General features: G+C 34.8%; 1 protein-coding gene across 1 annotated transcript in view; it reads right to left on the reverse strand.

Annotated features, from left to right (window-relative positions):
* Positions 1–437: 437 nt before the first annotated feature.
* Positions 438–25,326, reverse strand: part of LOC18434973 (prolyl 4-hydroxylase 1) — a 73,371-nt gene continuing 48,482 nt past the window's right edge. The window contains exons 5-14 of the mRNA XM_011625387.3: positions 20,800–20,868; positions 20,185–20,237; positions 17,227–17,292; positions 9,906–9,980; positions 8,494–8,568; positions 2,745–2,815; positions 2,604–2,655; positions 2,310–2,399; positions 779–871; positions 438–676 (exon numbers count right to left, since the gene is read on the reverse strand). Coding sequence (XP_011623689.3) covers positions 569–676; positions 779–871; positions 2,310–2,399; positions 2,604–2,655; positions 2,745–2,815; positions 8,494–8,568; positions 9,906–9,980; positions 17,227–17,292; positions 20,185–20,237; positions 20,800–20,868 — 752 coding nt within the window. The 3' untranslated portion in view covers positions 438–568. The remainder of the gene's footprint in view (positions 677–778; positions 872–2,309; positions 2,400–2,603; positions 2,656–2,744; positions 2,816–8,493; positions 8,569–9,905; positions 9,981–17,226; positions 17,293–20,184; positions 20,238–20,799; positions 20,869–25,326) is intronic.

Below are 25,326 nucleotides of genomic sequence, written 5' to 3' on the forward strand. Positions count from 1 at the left end.
CTAAACAAGAAGGGATAAAATTCAAAATGAATTCGTTCGAGAAAATTTAAGATGTGACATCTATAAACGATAAGATGAAAGAGAGTAGACTTAAGTGGGTTAGCCATGTATGGCACAGACCTAGTATCATACGTGGTTCAAAGTAGTTAAAAAAGATATAAGACTTATAGCCTCACTGAAGATATGACCATTAATAAAGCAGAATGACGGATCAAGATTTGTATCGCCAACCCTAATTAAATAGAAAAAAATTATGATGATAATGATGATGACTAAACAAGTTAAGTTCTAAGTTTCTTTTGTTTTATAAATATGTAATTTGACAAAACAGATAGTGAAGATAATAAAAGTTTATTTTGGACTCCCTAGAAGATCTTCTTTATTTTCTGATTAATTTATTTATGTCCAATCTTAACTGCATCAAACTTCAAAAAATATTTAATCAATAAAAAATTTCTTTTATTGAATATTTACATCTGTACCACACTCATGTCCGGAAAATTTGCATATTAGAACACAACGGATTATGTGAGATGCCCTGTGGCGGTTGAACAACTAGAAAGTGGGGTTAATAGCTAGTTCTCTGCCTCATCCATTTGGTAGCTGACCATTTCTCTCCATCCAAAACTTCACACCCTCCATGAATACTATTTGGATCTGTTGACCCATCAAGCCCCTGCACAAGGCCATAATAGCAAATTCATTAATTCAATAAACACTTGGGCTCCCATTAACAATGAAATGCTAGCTGTAAAACTATCTAAGCATGAAAACAAACCATGCTCCAAAACAGCACCGCATCTCCTTTCCCTGGTTTCACGCACAGCCCTTTCATCATCTTCCCTCCACAACTACATTCTCCATTTCCTGCCTACATTCCCAGCAATTGGAAGAAATGTGAGATCATTAGTAACATCAAAATTATACATAATTAGATATGAAAATAGATTTTTGAGATAATCCTAAGAATTGTTTATACCAAAATTACATGACAAAATTTGGAGGTGGCCTTAATTGTATTGTTTAAGGTTGCAACCTTATAAAAACCACAGGAAAAAAGTTTATATAAGATTGCAACCTTAAAATGTAGAACTACATATGCACCTAAAAAATCCATCGGATTGATCATCTCCACAACGAGATGTATGAATATGGAAATAACAAATATTTCGAGTCCTAAAAATAGAGCATCTTGCAACACATTATCTAGACCGTCCATTTTCAAAATTTTCATATGTTTATAGATCTACTTGATTTTAACCACTTTTTGATTTTAAAATTTTATAATTAGATATGAAAATAAATTTTTGAGATAATCCAAAGAATTGTGTATACCAAAATTACATGTTATGATAAAATTTGGAGGTGCACCTCAATTGAATTGTTTAAGGTTGCAACCTTATAGAGACCACACCCTTTAAGTAATGAATGCTTTAAACGTAAAAGTTCCAAATGTTCTTGGATATTCTGCCAAAAGGATGTCTGACAGTATAAAGGATGCCTTGTTGAACTAATATCCATTTACATTGGAATAAAATGTCTACAATTTATACAAAATAGACTTCATAATAATAATGCATGTAAGCTTGATGCTGCTCAAGGAAGATTTAAAATATAAGGATGTGGAAGGGGACCAGAAACTAGTATAAAGAAACAAATTAGTACTGCCATCATGGAGGAGAAAGGAATGCCAATGGGAACTCAGAACAGACAGAATCTTGAACACCAAATTCCTGAAGGCATACAGTCGCCTAACTAAGCTGCTGATATGATCACGCCAAAAGGCCTAACGTTGAACATCCAATACAAACCACATATAGGGATCATCATAGTTTATGGAAGTAAAGAATATTGTAGGCTATTGGGTGTCATTCTCCTAAGTGCACTGCAGCAACAGACTTTGGCACTTCTGTGCTTCTCAGTGTGCATTTATTAATAAAAATTATACGGGACCTGCTAAACCTTTCCTTGCCTACTACACATGCCTTCCTAACTAAATAGTGCACCCTTCAATTAAGTCATAATTTCTATCTTACAATACCAGGGGTGTGAGATGCTTTCCAAATTCATCATTTTGCCTCTAATTTAAAGCTTGTTATTGTCACAGGATGTGAAATAGTGGGAACTGTGAATGCTTTAGGACTCTTCTAGTCTATCTAGCTTCTAGTTGATGTGCAGGTAAAGGATTGCCCTTCTTCAGGTATGGTGCTTTTTGCCAGTATACATATGTAAAAAAATAGCGTGTGCGTGTGTGTGAGAGAGAGAGAGACAGAGAGAGGAACCAAAAAGCATGGCTGGGAAAAACTCACCGATGGAAAATATGTTTCACCCCCCACAACATTATCGCTTAAATACATGAGCATCGTTGCTATTCTTTGTCCTCCGCGTTTGATGTTGAACTGCACTTGCATGAAAACACGAACCATATTTACCATCAATAATATATTCACAAAACTGAACACTTTGAATATTCATTGAACCCTTTGATGAACTTTCCTTACGAACACAAAATGTAAATTAGAATGATTCAGACTTGCTTAAGTAGGTAACAATGCTTCATTTTGATATCAGCACGGTACTAAAGCAGGTGACACAGTACTCACTGCATCGGAAAAGTAGTCATGATGAGGCTTGTAGAATTGGCTCTTCTCATACCTGCGATTTTTCAGACATTAGTATTGAAATTTTGGCCTACAATTCATATTCATATACATTTCATTTATGATAATAGACAGTAGTTCTACCGCAAAACTTGTATGAGCTCTCCATTTTCAGCAGGCACTTGAGAAAAGACGGCAATTCGTTTTTCTATTGCCTGATCACATCAAAGACAAAAGATAAGAAACAGCGAACTTTGCAGTCGATATTAATATAAGAGAGATCTTAGAAAATCACTAAAAAGGTTGACCAAAAAGGTTAACAATACTAAGAAGAAACATATTAATATAGGGAAATTTGAAAAAGCAGTAAAATCAGCAAGAAAACATGCCAAACAAACGCAATAACTAGGAGAAACCTAGTGTTTCCAACTCACCCCAAGCTAGGGTTCCAAGAGCCTAAGCTTTTCTTTCTTTTTCAATTCTGAAAATCATGTTGAATAACCCATCTAGGCCCCATACACCTCATACATATTATACTGCCAAGTTAAAAAAAATTAAATGTCCATACAATAATTAAAATTTCCCAAAAAGTTCTAACTTAAACTAAAACTTCGTAATGACAACTTTACTCGTGTGAACACTATCCATGAATAGTAATTATTAAATAGCAGATAAAAATATTACAAAATCCTAAAATACCTAAAAAACTTAAAACACCCAAAAAATAAAACCTAAAACTAAGATCATGCATCCTTTGAAATTGTATAAAAAATCATCATCATCATCCTCAAAGCTTTTTCCCAACTAATTGGGGTTGGCTACACGAATCCTGGCCCCCCATTCTGCTCTATTAAAGGCCACACCTTCAGTGAGGCATAATCCTCACATCTTTTCTCGTTATTTTCAACCATGTCCTTTTGGGCATGGGCATACCCCTTCCCCTTTTTGAGCTTTCCACTTGAACTAACTCGCAACCCCTACCAGGTGTTGTACTGGGTCTATGCCACACTGGCCAGCTCACTTAAGTCTACTTTATCTCATCTTATCACCAATTAGTGCCACACCTAAATTCTCCAAACTGTGTCAGTTCAAATTCTATCCCTTCTTGTCTTGCCATTCATCCATCTCAACATCCACATCTCAGCTACACTCATTCTATAGGTATGTTGTTTCTTGACCGCCCAACATTTCGTCCTATAAAGTAAAGCTGACACTGGCCAGCTCACCTAAGTCTACTTTATCTCATCTTATCACCAATTAGTGCCACACCTAAATTCTCCAAACTGTGTCAGTTCGAATTCTATCCCTTCTTGTCTTGCCATTCATCCATCTCAATATCCTCATCTCAACTACACTCATTCTATAGGTATGTTGTTTCTTGACCGCCCAACATTCCGCCCCATAAAGTAAACCTGGTTTCCCAACTGTTTTATAGAACTTGCCCTTCAGCTTCATTGGTATACCACAATCACATAAAACTCTGGTGGTTGCACATCTCCACTTCGCACACCCAGCTCTAATTCTAAGTGTGATATCTTCTTCAATCTCTCTATTTTCATGGATTATCAACTAAGATATGAATAAAAATAAAAAATAAGATTAATTTTTCTTGCATCATTCTGTCCTGACTGGAGAAAATTCATAATCGAGTTTTGAAGTGTCCTAAGATGAATTTAGCATCAAAACCACATTTTCCAACCTCCTTTGTGGGCTCAAATATTATTCATGATAAGAAGAAATCCCTAAGAAACAGATCAAATTTGGCACAAATATTGTTCCAGTATGTATAGTAAGGAATTGATACGAACTTATCAAATTTGGCCATCCCTAAACTGGCATTGAAAATTGTGTAGGAAACTTCAAACTCAATTTTTTGACCTTTAGAGGCTTTCTCGACATATATTTCATTACACTCTGAAACCAGGGCTACAATTTGCGATTTATGAGTCAACCACGCTTCCTCTGTGCTACTCTGATTTCAATTCTTTAAATATGTTGAATGCTCCACCTCTTTAATATCCTTAAGATCTTCAAAAGCCATGCTTTTATCGGCTCCCCTACTGCCTTCAGGGCTACAATTTGCAATTTATGAGTCGACCACGCTTCCTTTGTGCTACTCTGATTTCAATTCTTTAAATATGTTGAATGCCCCACCTCTTTAATATCTTTAAGATCTTCAAAGGCCATGCTTTTATCAGCTCCCCTACTGCCTTCTCTCCATATTCTTGACGAGTAAGATCCTCTTCCGAGCATCTTCATCTTGATCTTTATCATAGATCGGATCTCCAAAGAGATATTGTTGTTCATCTAAGTACATATCGAAGATTGATGGCAAATCCCAATCTACAACATGCTATTTTTTTTATACAACCTTTGTCAAAATAAAAAGTGTCATCTTTACCAAATTGAAAACCCTAGAGTAATGTTCCCCACGTCTAGGTCTTTTATCGCTTTCCTCTTCACTCAACTCTTCATGCAGAGCACGGAGGTGAAAAGGGTTATACTCGATACCTTATTAGGCAGAAAGATTACCATGTTGCCCATGAATGATGCTGGCAGCTGCTAAACTTTCCTTCTAAGTTCCTCAATTTCATCTTTGGGATCACGAAGTGGATATTGCAAAAACCCCTTTCCATAGTCCCTTCTTTTTTTCATGGGGTTCGCCAATCACAAACTCTAGACAGATAATCAACAAAACCTGTTGAAACCAACAAGATCTAGGCTAATTTGGTAAAATGTGGCCCAAAATCAGTAAACCCTAGGCTTGGCTGTAGTTCCCGACATTCTTATTGAAGAAAACATGAGCTTTGATACCATTTGATACAAGGAAATTTGAGAAAACAGTAAAATCACCAAGAAAACATGTCAAACACAAGCAATAACTAGGAAAAACTTAAGATTTCCTCCTCACCCCAAGCTAGAGTTCCAAGAGCCTAAAGATTTTCTTTCTTTTTCAATTCTGAAATCACATGGAGTTATCCCTCAAGGCCCCACACACCTCTTATATATTATACTGTCAAGTTCAAAGACATTAAATATCCATACAATAATTAAAATGATCCAAAAAGTCTTACCTTAAACAAAACATTTGTAATAATAATTTTATCCTTGTGAAGGGTAACCCATGAACAGTACCCATGAATAGTAACTGTGAACAATAACCATGAATAGTAACTAGTGAATAGTAAATAAAAATAAAATTCTTAGAATCCCTAAAAAACTCAAAAATCCAAAAAATAAAACCTAAAACTAAGATCAAAATATATAACCTTTGAAATTTAATAGAAATTAAAAATAAGAATAATTTTGTCCTACATCACGGACAACTACAAAGAAGAAGCCCATGCATTTTGACTAATCGCTTTAGGATGCATATATTAAGAGGAAAATATCAAAATGACTAGCTTGAGACTAGAAAACATAAAGAACAATTAAAAAAAAAATGCTCTAAAGAAGTTATATAGACACAACAGCCATGGAGATCTTTTCCTTATGTTTCTAAATAAGCAGAACCACCATATACTAAGGTACTTCCTCCCTTCTTACATCACAAATTGTGTTCCCATTGAGCTCTTGGAGCTAGTTGGGCACGGCACTAAATGTGTTCCTTTTCTAAATATAATAGGTACTCTCTCCACTAGAAGTGCAAGTGAAAGAGCTTGACTACGAAAAATGATATTGAAGATAAATAATTGGGTTGTTATATTGTCTGTGACGGATTCAATATACAGTTTGGACTCTTCTTCAATTCAAGGGTTTTGGATCCCCAGATCCATTGCTAGGAAAACTCCGTTCAACACCACTTGAGCCTCAGCAAGACTGCTGACCACAAAACTCCTGTCATATAGAGAATTTCTCTCTATGGTAAGAACAACTCAATCAGCTGCTCTCCTGTATCTCCAACCTTGCTAAAAAAATCTGATTTGAAAATTGGCCTAAGCCATTAAAGAGATAACCGGACTGAAATTTCCAAAAATGATCCAATCCCTATAATAGGATGAAGGTCCAAGTATAACTGGCTTGTTGGATAGTCCCGGTAGGGTTCAGGAACATAGCTTAACTGGAAGGCATTAGGTGAGGTTGGGATCACACAAGGCTCTAACTACCAAAAACAGGAAAATGAAGCAAAGGATTTTAAATGTTTCAAGCAGGGTTAGCTTCAATTTCTTTGCGTATAAGAAATTAACATTTAGCCCAAAAGACACACACAATGTATGCACTCTGAAGTCTATCAGAAAGAGAGTACTTCCAGTTGAGACTATAACTATTAAAATTGCCTAATCAGTTAGCCCGTTGCTGGGAATGTCGCTGCAAAAATAATCAGCAAAGAAAGATCATAGCAATGTTGCATAATTGAATGAAGGAAATTAGCCCTGGGGACCTCTGACCTACTCTCTGCATTAATGGCATCTATCCCAGCTTAACACACTTCGTTTTTACTTGATTGTCAGCAACCATCCTAATAAGAAATATGGGATAGAAACTGCTGAAATTTTTCACAGGTAACTAATTAGATGATCAGCTTGTCACTATCAAGATAAGTATTTGAAGTAACTGACAGAATAGATACCAATCCACCCATACAAGCCTCAATGAGTTGGAGAACGATCCCAGGATGATTACTTGTGGTGATGAATCTCAATGATTCAGAGTAAGGTATCAATCTACATCAGAAATTATAAGTTTGATGACACTGAGAACTGACAATAGAGTTGGCATAACGAATGCCTGAAGATTTTAAGAAATAATCCAAGGAGCACAGTTTGCTGACTCGTGGCTCTCTAGTCAATTTTCTTATCAAGGGGTAATGAATGTAACAGACAGAAAATGAACACAACAAAATATTTTGATCTTTGGTTAAGCAACAAGATTTAACACATTGTAAACATAAGAAAGATTCCATGGATGAAAGTAAGCTGCATCTATTGTGAACTACAACGATGCCTTTAACTAGGGCCAACCACAAAAGATGCATTACAATTATTTTTGGCTCAAAGGTGACAGATGGTAGGAAGAACAAACAATGATTTTCAACAGCCATAAATCTAAATTATCACATGACGACCATAATCTAATAAATCGATATGTATAATAAGCATTATTTTTTATACTTATCCTGCAAAACAAACAGAAGCTGACAATCTTCATTTTGCAATCTACTAGTTCTAATAACAACCTATAAAAGAATTACTCCAGATTGCCACTTCTAGATCCACACACATGAAAATCATAATGATATTAATGACATATATGATAGCCTGAATTCCATGCGAATACCAAGAAGATGAAAGTCCTATAAAAAGCCAAATTGTGAAGCTCTATAAGGCATATGAAAACCAAATAACCTCATGGCTTCAAAGAAAAAAGGCATAAATTGTTTCCCGTTAAAATTAATATTGTCTGTGCAAATTTGATCAACTGAACCTCTTAATGTCAAAAAAAATACATCTAACCAATATTACAAAAGCTGTACCAGTCAGCCATCTATCCAAGGTTTGTTTTGTCAAACGGTTGAACCAAGCTTTCCTGAAATAACAAAAAGTATTCACCAAAGAAGAAAAGAACAAACAAAAACTTAATCATTTCTTTGAGAAAACCAATTTGGATAATGGTTTGACCTGGTTCAACCGTACTGAGCAAAAATTATAAAATGGTTACAACCAATTTAGCCACAAAAAAAAGGGAAAAGAAAAAGAAACCTAGTTCAACCCAATTGTAATAAGCCATTTCTCAGTAGCTTTAAAATTCTTTCCCAAGTACATGAGTAGGTCGATAACAAAAGGTTTGGTGTGTTTCAAACTTTTAGGGTCATTCCATGCAATATGGTTTTGAAACACAAGCTTTGTATTAACGTTCAGGAAATCTGTTTCAACAAGTAAATAATGTAACCTACCTGTATCATTGGATATTTTCTCTCCTCAGAATTCAAAAACATGCCAGAGCTTGTCCGAACTTCACTTTTGATTCCCTGCAAACAACATTAAAAATTGAAAAATAATGAGATTCAATATTGCTTCTAAATGCACTGAAAATAAAATTCCATGTGAAAATGAATACCATTCAACAACATAGCACATAAAAAAACTTTCTACTCTAAATTCGTAAAGTGCAAGCAACAGACAAAACCTTGATATATTCTTGCAGAGAAAAGACCCCGGATGGGCCAAATGGATAATGTGGCTATGTCATAGTAAGGATAATTCAAGGCATAGCAAGCAATTATGTAAAGTTTCCAGTCACTGAAAGATCCAGAATCACTGGATTTGCATCCAAAAGAATATGTAGAAGTAACAGACCTCAGCTTCATGTTGATAATTTGGACAAGACCACCCAAACTTCTAGAACGCAGAAGTAATGCATCTAGCTAGTGGAAAGGTTTTGACTTAAATTCTAGGTAAAAAGGTCTGGGCTTTGTAATGGGTAAACTATGCAGAGATTGAAGACAGCAAGGGGTGCCTATGGCTCAACCGATGTTGAATCCCTAAGCACATCATGGCTCTAGAAGATAGAACAGGGATTATAGGATATGATCCATCAAAATGCAGTTTCAATGGTATAGGACAGATAATAGATTAGGATCCACCGAAATGCAGTTCCCATGATCCCTCCTCCAATTAACAATGACTTCTTCCTTGCCTGTAAAATGACTAAGGTAGCTACGAGGAGCTCATGACTTGTTAATATAGTAAGCCTTATCATTCACAAATCGACACGGGTTCTAGTTGACCATGATTGTCAAGCCAGCATGGAAGGTCAAGGGCGGAGTAGACGGGCCTTGGTGCCAACACAGAGAAAACACATACACACTAATGCCTCATGTTCCTCTCTTTTCCTTTCATTTGTCTCACTCTAAATTCAGGAATAAAAGCAGGTCTGCAATACCTAGATTGCTGTGGAACTTGGTCAATATTTTGATGAGATCCATAATCCAATATTTAGTGTATACGTAATCAACAGTTGACATTTACACTAAGGAAACTTTAACGCTAACAAGTTTACTAAAGAAATAACAAGATCAGAATTAACGAATTATGTCCAAGAAGTGAAGTCTATATGAGGAATTGAGTATCCCTTTGGTTCTCAGATTGTACTTTTCTAGAGAGAAGATATTTTGCATACAAAAGGGAGGTGTCACTCATAGCAACAAACGCATGCAGAGGAATGCAATATAGTGAGACAAAATATGTAGAGGAAGAATAATAATGCACAGCTAGGGAAAATGGACTTAACTGAAGTTAAACATGAAAACAATGAACTGATAAGTTTGAATGAACATGAAAATTTTGACTGATTTAGCATACGTGCCTTCCCTGTTTTTGTATCCACAACAGTAGAAACTTGAAGTCGAGGTTGAGCAATTGCTCTAAGATAATCACACTCCTGCAAGTAAGCCACATTTTAGAAAGTAAATTTCATTTCACAATTTCGATATACAGTATTTGCACCACGAGAATTAAATACTGTGAATCGAAAGTTTCATATTCATATAAGCTTCCAGCAGTTGTCCTGGAAAACACAATTTCGAAATTAAGCCACATTTTAGAAAGTCAATTTCATTTCACAATTTCAATATACAGCATTGGCACCAAGAGAATTAAATACTGTGAATGGAAAGTTTCATAATGCATATAAGCGTCCAGCAGTTGTTCTGGAAAACGAACTAAAAAAAGCAGATATATGATAATATCATTAATACATGTATGCCACATCACGATGGCCATTTAAACTGAAAATAGATTAGTAGCCTAGTACTGATTGAATAAATTAGTATCCTAGCACTGATTGCTGGCATAATGTAACTATCAAAGTAATAAGGTTAAGGTTCTCCTTCATTATAACTATTAAATTGGGACAATTAAAGAGAATGGACTTGTGCACACCAATTCGTAGTTGAAATACCCAAGAAGCTAAGGTGCAACAATGAAGTCTGAAATTGGATTATGTTAGTTGTGAAAGAAGTGACAATGTGGAATTCCAAGGAATAAAAACAAAAAAATTCTCTTTTCTTTTATTAGTATATATGAATTCCACTCACAAGTGCCACAAAACAATGCTTTAAATAAAAAAACTAAAATACAAGCTTTAACTATAAATGCTAATACAAATAATGTTCCTGAAAATTGCAATAAATTCATTAATTAGAACCGAAAATAAACTTAGAACGGCTGGGAAGACTTACTTGACTTTGTATAGTATCACCCCTTAGGACTTGGTACACCCCACACTCAATTACCTATTTGATGGCATACTCTGATTCCATTGGCCCCACTGAATTCTCTGGGTGGGGAAGCTCCTTAGGTAATATCTTTTTTACTGGGGTTTTGAGAGCATAAAATAAATTAGGATTTTTCTAGACCCTTTTGAACCTATCTAGGGCATGCCACAAGTGGCACTTCCCTTGGTCCTTCTAGGGCTGGTTGTGGCCCTCTTATCTAACCTATGAGTAGCATGCCCCCGAGATCCCTAGAGTATTGAGCGCCACCCCCTTGAGACTACAGAGAGAGAGAGAGAGAGAAGAGAAGAAGAAGAAGAAGAGAGAGGCTAGGAATTTCCAGATGGTAAGAATCAGCTGGTCTGCCCCATATTTAGCGCCTCCAAGCAGGTCTAGGTATGCCTATTTAATTTAGAATTCATCTCGGCCATAGGACTCCTAGGTAATCTGTAAGGTACGAGAGGAACAAATCTAAGTCATCCATCCCATAAATCAGCCATCATGATTTAGGGAGGAATCTAGCAACCTTATCCCCTGAATCTTTTACCTAGATCCACTTCTAATCAACCTAGGAGAAGGCCAATAAAAAGATCTCTTCTATCTTGACTAGAACTTCATCTTTTCTCACAAAGCGATTGCAGGAATTCAAAGTAAAGAGATTTGGTCAAAAACAAAAATTTGAAAGAATATTTTTCAAACATAAAATCAGAATCTTCTCTACTCCCACAAAACTATGTACACTAAATCTTTTCCAACGATTTCGTAAAGTTTCCTTCTTTAATAAACCATCTATATTAAAAGACAAAGCTTAGTCCACAAAAAGAAAATGGAAAGACATGGGCATCAACAGTGAGCTACGACGTGTGGGCCTTGTGGCCCCTATGTCCCACACCTTTGTGGCCCCCAACATGCGGGGCTGGGCCCTTGAACCTCACATGGATCCCACAATGCCTAGGATTTTTGGAAATCATGAAAACACCTTTTTAACTGTTTTTCACTGCTGAAAATGATTTTAAAAATTTGAAAATTTTCTAAACATCACAAAAACATTTCTATGACTAAAAATAGAAAAATTCTAAAAAGTGGATTGGCACCATGGATCAAGAAAAGTGTCGAGGCACTCCACCCAATCCAATAACTGTGGTCCTCGATTGTCTTCTCAAATCAACCTAACGAGATCTATGACCCATAGTGTCATGCAGGTTCCCCCCTTTAAGAGCAAGACACACGTACATATCACTATAGTGCATGAGGGACTCTCTATGCACATGTACACAATCCCTATATAGGGTTACTTCCCCATATGCGGTTGTCATGTATATATGTCGTGCAGAAGTTTGTTGAGGATTTAATCATCTTCCTCACAAGCCCACATCTGCATACAGGAGACCACGAAACTCGTCTGGCCTATAAATCATCCTTGGGGAATCTCTTCAAACTATAGTTACTGGGAACGGGAACATGAGAAGTTCCAAGAATGGGAGCACGGAGCAAGTCTAGCTTGAAGTTCCCTGGGCGGCTGAGTGAGCTCCGTACATAGCCTGGAAATGGGAGCGAGTATCATAACTTCTAGGAAGTGCATTGCTATCTGGATGGGAGCGAGTTCCCGACCAAAAGGGATCACGTTGTGCTATTCTTAGGATCGGAGTTTTCGAAGTACACTATTTCCGGATATTGTAAATTGAAAGCGAGTTCCATTGGATAGCATGTTTAATTCTTTCCAAATCCACGGTTCCAATCATGGCATTGAGATTGCCTTTGAATTTTTGATGTCATTGGAGTATGATTTCATATCGAACTCAGCAAACAACAGTATTGGGGTACATTGGAACATGATTTCATATCAAATTCAGTGAAAAACCTTATTGTGATGCATTCGAGCATGATTTCATACCAAATTCAGTAAACAACATTATTGTGGTATACAATGCACCACTACACCCTAATTATACAATACCCTTCTCTAAACTAGCACTCGATGCTGGGCAAGATTTACCCTTCTCAAATCTATACTATTGACACTCAAGGATGGCCTAGATTTCCCATTTTGACCGAGTTTGTAATTGATGATTGAGCACATGTATTGTGCTCATGCAGGAGCATATTTTGCGTTACTCCCTCAGTCAAAAGACTCAAAACACCACACTAGGTTGATTGTTTTAGGCTAAAATTTTGAGAACCAAATGATAATTGGCCAAATTGCTATTTGATCAAATATAATTTGAAAAAAAAAAAACACAATTTGAGAAAATTTGAAAATCAAACGGCCCCTTAGGAATTATTAAATTGAATTTGGCCCAATATAAAAAGATATGCGAAGGAAGAAAAAACCTTATGATTTCAAATTGAATTGGTTTCTAAAACAATATAGAACTAAAATTTTCAAATTGAATTCCGTATCAAATTAGAAAGAAAGATACTATAGAATTTCTAACTGAAATGAATATCTAATTAGAAAAAAATAAAGAGGAGGGATGATAAATAAGGTGCTATTTAGAAAGAAATAAAAATGACACAAAGAAAGAGTCACAATTTAATAATAGAAAGAATCAAGGGAGAAGTTTCTCCATAGATAGATCGAGAGAGAGAGAGAGAGAGAGAGAGAGAGGGAGAGAGAGAGAGAGACTAATGTACAAGCCAAGCCAGGCTTGACATGGCCAATTAGGTTCAAGAAATGGCCAGTTGGGCCTCTAGACTTGAGCCTGGCTCACTGTAGTTACAAGCCCTAAAACTAAGGCCCGATCCTGCCTGACTGGTCTTCTCTCTCTCCCAAGACTAGCCATGTCGAGTCAGGCCTTCTAGAACCTGTCGGGCTGGCCTCGCTCATCTGAAATCCTAGCCAAAAACTTGTTGTTGAACTTCTTTTCAAAAAAAATTGTGGAGTGGATGTTTCAAAAAAAATTGTGGAGTGGATGTTTGTACTTGGTGTGCTTCCCTCAATCTATTAATCCACAATTATTAATCATATTAGAAACCTCACCTTTTAACTTCCAAGGAGTTAGTTTCAAAAAAAAAAAACTTCCAAGGAGTTGATTTTCCCCCTTTTTCACTTCCACTAGCCAGGATATTGAAGTCGCTGGAAACTAGGCATGGACCTTAGAGAGTTCCAAAGTTCCCCAAGAACTTTAAAGGTATAAATTGACAAAAGGATCCAAGGTTGATGATAAAGTTTTGGCGAATTGGGTGTGTTTGGCTTGTGGTGAAAAAGCACAGGTTTGGAATTGCTTGTCATTCTTTAATAGGTCCAAATGCATCCACCCTTTATCTTGGCAAAGTTTGCCTCTATTCCATAGGAATTTCCTAATTTGCATGAGATTTTTATTGAAATTCCTATATTTAACTAAGATTTCATAGGGGGATGAGGATGGTGGGTTTGCTCTTTTTGATGAATTTCATGCTTTGGAGATTTTCCAAGATCTTTGAGATGCCAAATATTCCAAGGATGATACTTATTAGTGCAAGGAGTTATGTTTGGGGTGGTCGGATTGTTTGGATTCTTTGATAACTGGAAGCAAGTTCTTGAACTGTAAGTTGGAAGTTCTTGAAGAACTGTAAATTAGAAGTTACTTAAGAAGTTCATGGTTTCTGTGTTAGATAACCTTCTTGGGAAGTTAAGAAGTTCATAGTTTCTCTGTTTGATAACTCATGAGATATATGGTAAATATCTTATATTTATATTTACATTGATAATAATTTAAATATAAATATATAATATTTATAACATACTATAGCATATGATATACTGTATCTTATATTTATTTTTAATATATATATATATGAAAATATCTTATATTACATAAATATATGATATATAAATATATATTTTATATAATATATATAACATAGTATAATATACAATATAGTGTATTTTATATTTATTTTATTATATATTATATATTATATAATAAAATATATATTATATTATGTTATATATATTATATTTATATTACATAAATTTATAATATATATAACATAATAATGCACTTTTTATTTATTTTAGTATTATATATTTACATAAAATAATATAGTATATTGTACATTGTATTTTATATTTATTCTATTAATATATATTTTTATTACATAATATTATAAATATCTATTATATTTTATAATATTTATAACATACTATAATATATAATATACTGTATTTTATATTTATTTTTAATATGTATATATATATGAAAGTATCTTATATTACATAAATATATAATATATAAATATATATTTTATATAATATATATAACATATATTTATATATACATAATATATATAACATAGTATAATATATAATATAGTGTATTTTATATTTATTTTATTATATAATATATATTTTATATTATATAATAAAATATATTATATTACATAAATGTATAATATATATAACATAATAATGTATTTTTTATTTATTTTATTATATAACATATATTTATATAAAATAATATAGTATATTATACATTATACATTATACAAAAAAGCATATTATATATTATACATATATCATATATAACATAATGTAAAATATAATATAGTGCTTTTTTATTTATTTTATAGATATATATTTATATTATATAAGATATATTATATAGTCAATTATTTTATTAATATTTATTTTTATTATATAATATACATAAAATAATACTATATAATATATATAACATAATATTGTACTTTTTATTTATTTTATTTTATTATAATATATATATATATATATATTTTTATATAAAATAATATAATATATTATAAATTGTATATATTTTTATTATATAATATTATAAACATCTATTATATAAATAAAATATAATATATAATAAAATATGTTTATAATATTCTATAATAAAAATATATACAATGTATAATATATTATATAATAAAATATATTATATATTATACATTAAATTATATTGTATATTATATAATAAAATATATACATTTTATATGTGGGGGGAAGGCGGGGGAGGTTCATCAAAAAAGAGTTCCTAGTTTAAGTTCCAACCCTTGGGTTGGAAATTTTTTTTTAAAGCAAGATTGGAACTTGAACAGTTCCTTGAAGTTTTGTTTGAAGTTCAATTTTTTATCAAACACGAAACTTGAACAGTATTAAAAAGTTCTAAACTTAGAGGAAGACACTTCCTGTTATCAAACACGCCCTTAGAGATGTCCTTGGATTGAATAACCTTTGCTACTACAACATTTCTAATCACACAAAAAGTCTAGATTGCGGGATAAAAGCTGTGTCACATGCATTAGCCTTGCATAAATCATTGTCAAGTAGCAACTAAACATCAAGGTAGCTAATTGATATTAATAACCTACTGCGATGGTTATTAATATATATAATAGCTAATTGATATTAATAACAGGTAACTCCAAAAGCATCAGCTAAGTCCTCTTATGGAGCATTTACACTCGATGGTCCTTCACCACTTGGTGATCAAGTACCACAACTATCAACCTTGTGCTCTGGAATGGATGTTGAGTAGCACATCATCCCACATTTAGGTTATAGCATCGAAAGAAATGGTTTCTAGGACGAGGCTAGCCTTGACAAACAATGCAGCTGTTACAATCTAATTTTAATCCACTAACATTCTTGTAGAAATTTTCCATGAATGAGAACTTCAAAGCTAATGGCCATAGGAAGTCATACATGAAGAAGCCATGAGAAGGATGATATGTCACTAAGGTGATAGGGATCCTAATACTTTTTGCTTAGATTATTTTAACCATAGTTGTTGGGAGGGGGAGCAGGTGCAGGAGTGAAAGCGGGATCATCCTCTGCATAAAGTTCCTTAAATTGGAAGCACATGAGACCTCTTGTCTAGGAGGGTGCTAGCAGTGCCCCTAGAATATACATATTGCGTATTATATATTTATTTTTTTTTGATAAAAGTTAACATATTGTGTATTATATAATATTATATATGTATAACACATAGTGCAAATAATATATATAATACGCAATGTGAGTGTGTGTATGTGTGTGAACATTATAAAATAGGTGACATTGTAAACGCTTAATAACCAAATGCATGCCTATAAATAATACTATATACACGTGCACCACAGAAATGCCATAGTGAGAAAGTCCCGTACCAAAACTAATCAAGATATAGGGCCATGACAAGAAAGGGAACTGAAAATTATACTTAAACCACCACAGTCTTTTTTTGAACAACTCAAGTTATGGTGTCTACAAGTTAGAACCATTTCTTATAGAATGATGGCATAACATGTAGAAGCATTTCACTTGCCAAAGAAGTTGAACTCAAACCCAAGTAACCAGCACAACTGGCAATCAATTATCAAATTTTTTCTTATGAGAATCCTATCCAAGACTGATTCGGTGGGTTGAAATAAGGAATTAATAATAAAAAAAAGGAAAAAAGAAAAGCAAAACAACCAAAGATGAATTACCTCTGCACTCAAAAAATTATGGAAAAGGATAATTCTTGGCGACCAATTGACTATTTCAGGTTTGACCTACAACAATGGGAGAAATACATAAGAAAAGCATAATATATAATACAGAAATACATAAGGAAAGTATAATATATAATAAAATAACTACTTTTCTTCCAACCTCATGTGACAAGATAGATAGTGATGCATCACAGATTGCACAATAATTGTTGGCAGAAAACAAACTACACAACCAAAAAATTGAAGCAATGGATAGAGAGATAAAAATCTATGTGAACAATTTCAAGATGAATTAAATCTATATAAAGTGATCCAAAAAGAAATCCACGCATCTGTGATATTAGATTGATCATTATCATCATCATCCGAGCCTTATCCCAACTACTTGGGATCGGCTATACAAATCATGTTCAACTATTTTACTCTATCAAGGACCATACCCTTAGTCAAACCATAAGTCATCATCAATATTGTCACTACTTCCATCTCTGTCTTTTGGGGCCTTCCCTTTGCCTTTTTAGAACCATCCACTTGAACTAAATCACCCCTCCTAACCGGTGTTGTTCTAAATTGACGTTGTACATGACAGACCACCTAATTCTACTTTCCCTCATTTATCACATATTGGAGCTACCCCTAAATTCCCAAGAATGTATTTATTCCGACTTCTGTTATTTCTTATCTTGCCACTCATCCATCTCAGCAACACTCATTTTATGGATATGTTGTTTCTTGACTACCCAACATTCTGTCCCATAAAGTATGGCTAGTTTTATAGCCGTCCTATAAAATCCCCATTCAGTTTCATTGCTACGCAACAATCACATAAGACTCTAGAAGCACATCTCCACTATGTCCACCCAGCTCTAATTCAATGAGCAACATCTTCCTCAGTCTCTCCTTTCTCGTGGATTATCGACCTAAGATATCGAAAATAATCTATTTTATGCAATTCATGGCCATCAATCCTAACTACTTCCTCCTTTTTATTCCTAATATTACTAAATTTGCATTTCATATATTTTGTCTTCGTCAAGCTTAATACTAGAATTATGCTATAACATCCATCAAAAAAATGTATAAATTAATGCTTGTCCAAAATCACCCTTGACTACACGAAATGCTAACCATGTAGAGATTTGTAGAATCTCTAAGTAAAAAATTCCACAAATAAGAAACGAAATCCACAAAAAAATCATAAATCAGCAGAACTCCAAGATCGAAATACCCTTATCAATCTTCAGATAACATAGAATACCTCCGGGAAACGCTAAGCCAGGATTCCACAATCTCTTAGAGCATATATCATACATAAAAGCGCTAGAAACTTATACATACAAGAAAAGACTCTAGGCTTGTACAACTACACCCTAACTAGGACCTGCAACCACTTAATCAAGTTGCAATGAAATCCTAGAAAGAATGAACAAACAACCAACCGCCTACAATTGGAACAATTTGCTTCAACTAGGACTTTTAGTATTGAGGGACCACGGCACTGGGTAACCTAGAATGAACAAACAAACCAGCCTCTTAACTCCTATGTTAACCAGGTCATTTGGTCAAATGCGACCTTATACATATGCACGTGCAAATGGCAATGAGTATAATAGAATGAATAAGCACTCAACGTTTAACTAATCCCTTGATCAAATATGATATTACACACACAAGACATACATACATACGTTTATGAACCATGTGCCAAGATAACCTTGCTTTGCCTAGTGCAATGGCCTTTTGAAACAAAGATATGAAGATGCATTTTGATTACTTCAAGGAAGTATACACTAGATCTATGATGCAAATAGGAAAGAATACATTAGGTGTCTGAACTGAGGTCAATTGGGAGGAAACTTTGAGACTAGGTGCCAAATATAGAGCGGTAGAGAGAGTCATCTACATTACAAACATTGAAACTTTGCATTGCATGCCCTAAGTTCAGAACCCCATTTGCAGGTAAGAGTTCTGTGATATCATCCTAGCACATTTGAATAAGACGGTATAATGAAGTTTTTCCTGCAATATAGCAGCACGGACCAATAGCCAACAGCGCCACAAAAGGCAACTTTAGATGCCACTGTTGACCTTGGTGTTTGTAGAGTGGTAGGTGAGGGCCTAGTTCCAATAAGGGAAATCCTTTTTTCCTATTTCCGATACCCCTGTAACAACTTTCTTTGATATTCATGGAGTTGGTTCACCTTAAGACATTGCCCTATGCAAGCCCAAATGTGAGACTTCTAATAAACTAATAACTGAAGTTCCCATCACAGATAGGTAGGTGAACAATACCTAATGAATCACCAGACTAAATATTGCATATGATGTGAGCAATGAATCAGTTCATGGATGGTCCTAGAGAACCTCAGTTGGAGGTATTTCGTAGCTGTGGCTTCCAATTTACTTTGCTTTTGCGACAATTCATGAAGTGAAACATCATTCCAAAAGAAATTTGGAAATTGATTCACGATTAGGGGGGTTCTTCAGCCAAGTAAGCATGTTTAGGGTTAGTAGGCCAGAAGTAGAATGCTTTGGTGAATTCCAATTTGAGGTGAATTTTTTTATATATTTCCTAGAAAATAGAATGGACTAGTCACAATAACCGTAGCTAGTTTACATTCATCATGATATGTACCACATAAACCAAGTACAAAATGATTTCCCAATTTATCAGTGTGAAAATAAGGTTCTTTTATATAATACCAAATGCATTTAGAATTTCTAATTTAAAGATGTGAAAATTCCTATCAATGCACTATTTAAAGCAAAGGTTCAATGATTAGATCATTCGATTAACTATCTAGGACACAATAGTTGCTCAGACCAATCAGACATCATATAAAAACCACAAGCAGAAAGCAAGTTTCAGTTGGCAATAAAACTAATGATGCAAAAATGAAATCACATAAACATGGAAAGAATGAAACTAAGGTCAGAGTACTCAAAACATACAAACCCAATGCGCAGAACACGGGCATCCTCATCATTTTCCCAAAAAGAAAGACCTGAAATGCATAAAAATATGAGCCACAATAAAATTTTGCATAAAAGAAATAGAATTTATGACACGTAAAATGCAATAAACAAAAGAAAGTTGTAACGTCAAAAAATGTATTCCAAAAATAATTCAAGTTTAGAACAAACTTCACAAATGTTAGATAAATCCTAATTGAGTAGACAAATCTGAATCACCTTCATGTATAGCATAGATAGTTATTAGAAATTTTGATGAGAAACCATAATGCTCATATGTAACTAGAACATTAGCTCTCAATGATAAAAGACGCAAAACAATCAGAAGAAATAGTTTTCATCACAAATGGAGTGGCAGCAGTAATGCTATTTCCATGGCATTTGCATCAAAAGGCCAACAAACACTCTTAACTAACACAGCAAAGATAGCATCCTCACAAGTTCAAAAGAGCATACCCTTTTAGCATTAAGTACATTACAAGAAAGAGAGGACCAATATTGCTCACATTATTGAAGAACGGCATATATGTAAAGAAAAACATTGCACTGTTAAGCCAATTAGTCTAGCTATCAACCAAAAGAAATATGACAAACCTTTAGGTAATTGTATATATCCTTCCATCTGAGCCTCATTTATTCTTCTATTGAGAGGAAATTTAGAGCCTAGAACCAAGAAATATGAGTGTGTCACATGACATGAATAAAGTATTTCAAAAACAGAATATTGAACACCTAAGAAATCCAAATCACTACAACTTGTAATCAAACACAAAACTAAATCATCTCTATAAGTAGGTAAGAAGCCAAAGTCAAACAAGTTCTATTCAGTGCAAAATATAGAAATAAAAATAAAAATGATTATTTGAAGGAAATAAAAATGATTATTTGAAGAGTCAAACAGGTTTCCCATGCCCTCCATTGATATTGAGGAGACAAGAGAGGACAGAGACCAAGGTCCCTTCAAGAAAGGCACAGTTGAGATCTATCCCTGCAACTACAAGCTCTGAAGAACCCTCTAATGGCAATGTACAGAAAACCCCTTTGTGATCGCAAACATTGGTTCCCACCCATGAGCCAGTTATGCCAAATGGATTATTAGGAAGGGCATGAGTTAGGTAATGGCACCTCCATAACAACCTTGATTACATGATTGCATGAGTGATTGAATAAGCCTTTGACAACCAGGTGGGGAAGTGTTTGCAATGATACCTCCAAAACCACCTTGAATACCCCATGAAATTGAAATGCCTTCAGAACCACCAACATCTTCGGTTAAAGAGAGGGGATTGGATGAGGAGAGAGAGGACAATGGAGGTTTTGGCCATTTGGGAGTGAACAGGCGGTTGGTCTAAGGTGCTTGTGTATATATATATTATCACGCACAAGCGCCTTACACCAACTGGCTGAGAGAGAGAGAGAGAGAGAGAGAGAAAGAGAGGTGAGGGAGAGGGTTAGCAACCGGGTGGGGGAGAGAGATTTGGGTGAGTAGGGTGCGACTTTTCAGGGCAAAGGAATTGCTTTATTTTGGTATCATATAGAGAAAAAGATTTCTGCCAGAATTTTATTTCCATCCCAGATTTTGGACTCAAAAGCAGAAACAGACAATTTCCTTGAAAAACCATTTCTTGATAATCTTTTCCCCAGAGATCTAAATGGCCCCTTGGAGTTTAAGAGAGAAATGATGGACAAGTTAAATCTGTGGCTTCGGGTTAGAGAAAGAGTAAAGGAATCATTTCAGTGGTGATTAAAGGTCAAAAGGAAAGGAACCAGTGAAGAGCAAATTAAAACTGATGCCCTCTATCCTGACTCTCTAAGAAAATCAATAGAAGCTCTCTAGCTCTCTCTCTGTGAACGGTCCTTCTCTGTCAAACTAGAACAAGTTCTCTTTCCAAGAAAATCCAAACCAAATCCCCCTCCCTGCCCAGCTAATCAGAGCTCTCTCTCTCGCTAGAACAAGAACTCATAGAAAATCTAGATTCTCTCTCTCTCTCTCTCTCTCTCTCTCTCTCTCTCTCTCTCTCCTACACAACCCGACGGTGCCTAAGAGCAAGGCCTAACTCCATAGTCCCCTATTTAACCTTTTCTCAACTCTCTCTCCAAGACCTTCAACAACAAGGACAAACTAATCTCATAAAAATCATCAACAACAAAACCAGTAGCAAATAACACAACTCCTCCTCATTTCAATCAACCCCATTTTGACCACTTCAACAAATTCTCTCTCCACCTATCATTCCGGCATTTCAAAAAAACCCCGAAATTCACAAAACTATTTCAGAGGGAGCAATAAACTCAAGTGCCCCTCTAAATCAGTCATGTATGAATAGCCCCTATAAAATCTCAAACCCATGAAATCTCATTTCCACAAAAAAGTAGCTCAGATATTTTCTCTTAATAAGCCTTCATATATTCTCCATTCACCAATTTCCAAAATCTGAAACATGCCAATAAATTTCAGATCCTTCAGATCCATATAACAACTCAATCACATGCAGAAAACGATTTATATTGAAACTAAGTTATATATTGTCTAAGTCAAAGCAGAAACCACTAGAAGATAGAACAACCAAAAAACCAGGCCCAAACCCTAGCCTTGCCAACATTGTCCATTAAGCAACTTCCATGATGGGCCATACCATCAGCTGTGGAAATCATCATACAAAGAGCCTTTCAATCACTATAATACAGTGTTAAATAATAGCACCATGAAACTTGGACAACACAGTTAGGATTCCAAGGGTCTTGCAACAAACAGTCATCATCTATCCAATATTGTTCATGGAATACACCTCAATCATTATCACTGTTTTCAAAAAGGCCCGCTTAGCGCGTAGGTGCCCCTCCACATTCCGAGGAGGCCATAGCCCACCTCGCCCAGGCCTGGGCTCTTGGCCAGAAGACACATGAGCTTAATGACACACATCATCAGAGACTGGGTGCTAAATTACACTTAGTGTGTCATTTAATGACGCACGACATGATGCACATAGCTTGCGACGAACACGTGCCCACATGGGCTAGGTGGATGCCCTGTGCCCAATCCTAGGCGGGCACCCAGGAACTACCATAAAAATGGTAGAAAAATTGTGAGGCCATTTTGGGTGGGTATTCTATCCCCCCAAAGTACCCAAAAGAAAAAAGGAAAAAATAAATAAAACACTCTTCCTATGCCCTAGAAACACCCAAATTGGATCATTTTGTGATTTTTTAGAAAGAAGAAAATTTTAGGAGTTCGTAGAATTATCTGAAACATTATCATATCTTATTGCAATCAATTTGAAAAATTGAAGATCAGACATCTGCAACATTGAAGAATTGAAGATCTCCTCTTTCTTTTCATTTGTACAGCATCTTTTGCACGTCATTTTGTATTGGTCATTTGTCTCATAGGAGAGTTGGAGTCCATGAGTACGACTATATGAAGTATGAATTACAAAGGATGGTGTATGGACACAAATCACTAACACATTATGCACTAGCCCCCCCCCAACACCCCCTCCAAAAAGAAAACTATTGTAGTTATTCAAAGCAGCAGCAAAATTCTTAGTGATTTGAATGTGTTTCAATGTTCATGCGCATATATTTACATAAAAAAGTTCGTTAGAATACATGTACACAATTGACACATATGTAGGCATATATTGCATTTGAACAGCACAAATATGCAGTTACGTGTATATCTCTCACCTGTAGGCTCCTGAGGCACCTAGAGGCCACCCATCATTCTTAAATCTTGCTCATTATTCTTGAATAATTTCAATGATTATTTAAGTGATTAAAATCAAAATTCAAGAAGGATCTTCAACAACGAGCCATCATATTTTATAAGATATGAATACGTCAAGGAGTGCCATCATGTTGGACTTTATGAGAGCACAAGGGAAAAAATGACTTAACACTACAGAAAGGCTAGGTTAGCAGATTCAATTTAGGACAAACTTCAAGGGTCCTCCCTCACCCAAATTTATACGTCTACCACTAAGCCAAAGCCTAAGAGGCAATGTAACTCAGCACTAACCGTGGCAAAATTAGGGAAATCCTGGATGACCAGTTTCAATTATTAAGAAAACTAGATGACAAAGGATAAAGAAGAAAGATACTTTGAGAGCACATAAGTGAAAGGTCCTCATTACAAGAACTTCAATATTTTGTTGTTTAATCCTAGAAGACATACTTCAACATAGTCAAGAATAAAAGGTAATCTGAACTTCTTCAAAGTTCCCATCCCAAGATATGATTGAATGGAACTTGATAGTGGCTACGTCAAAATAGACTTAACACCCTCTGCATTTGAAATAATAAGACAAGATTATCAATATGTCACAAACTCCAAGCAAATTGCCACACAGGCCTAGCATGTCATTAAAGGTAAAATTACAAACAGTAGATCCAACTTCACATTCCTACCAACACATTTATGAAGGCTGCGTTTTGTGTTTCCATCAACATGATACTTAACACATTCCAAGAGTGCCTATTTCCATGATTACGCATCTAAACTATATGCTATTTTTTTTGTTTGGTCGGATTGATTAGTCATGCATCAGATTTTAAACTACCCTTGTTCATGCATATTAATTTATAGAGAACACACCATTCAATTCAAAAGACCCTTATGTTGTTCCAAACTAACCAAGTGTCAGTTTTTTGGATGAAAATCCCCTAGTTTTGAGGTATTATTTTTGGGACGAATACATAATAGTTTAAGTAAACCATATTAATTAACCAACTATTAGTATATTTATGAAAATTACATTTGACTTGAAGATATTTCTTTGTAGATGAATTTAAGATGGTATAAATATGCAAACTTTAGCTTATCATGCAATCTTTAGCTTATCATAGACCCTTAACTTTCTAAAATCCCAAAATTAATTTGACACAACATCCAGCTACTTATAGGACTATAATAACTCCAATTTCGACTAAAGCAAAAGGACCACCAAATTCCGGTAAAGGAAGCTCTTTTTTCCACTATTTGTGCATTGCACAGGGCTTCAAATTTTCGTTCCTAAAATGCCCATGCTTAAATGCCTTACTCACATAAGAAAAAGATAATTTTTATATGGTATTTAAATTCGTTATTTGCTCATCTAAAAGTAAGAGATTTTTTTTTTTAAA

The sequence above is a fragment of the Amborella trichopoda genome, chromosome 6 (genome assembly GCF_054954075.1).
Source record: "Amborella trichopoda isolate Santa Cruz 75 chromosome 6, AtrichopodaSantaCruz75HAP2 v2.0, whole genome shotgun sequence".
NCBI classification, from domain to species: domain Eukaryota; kingdom Viridiplantae; phylum Streptophyta; class Magnoliopsida; order Amborellales; family Amborellaceae; genus Amborella; species Amborella trichopoda.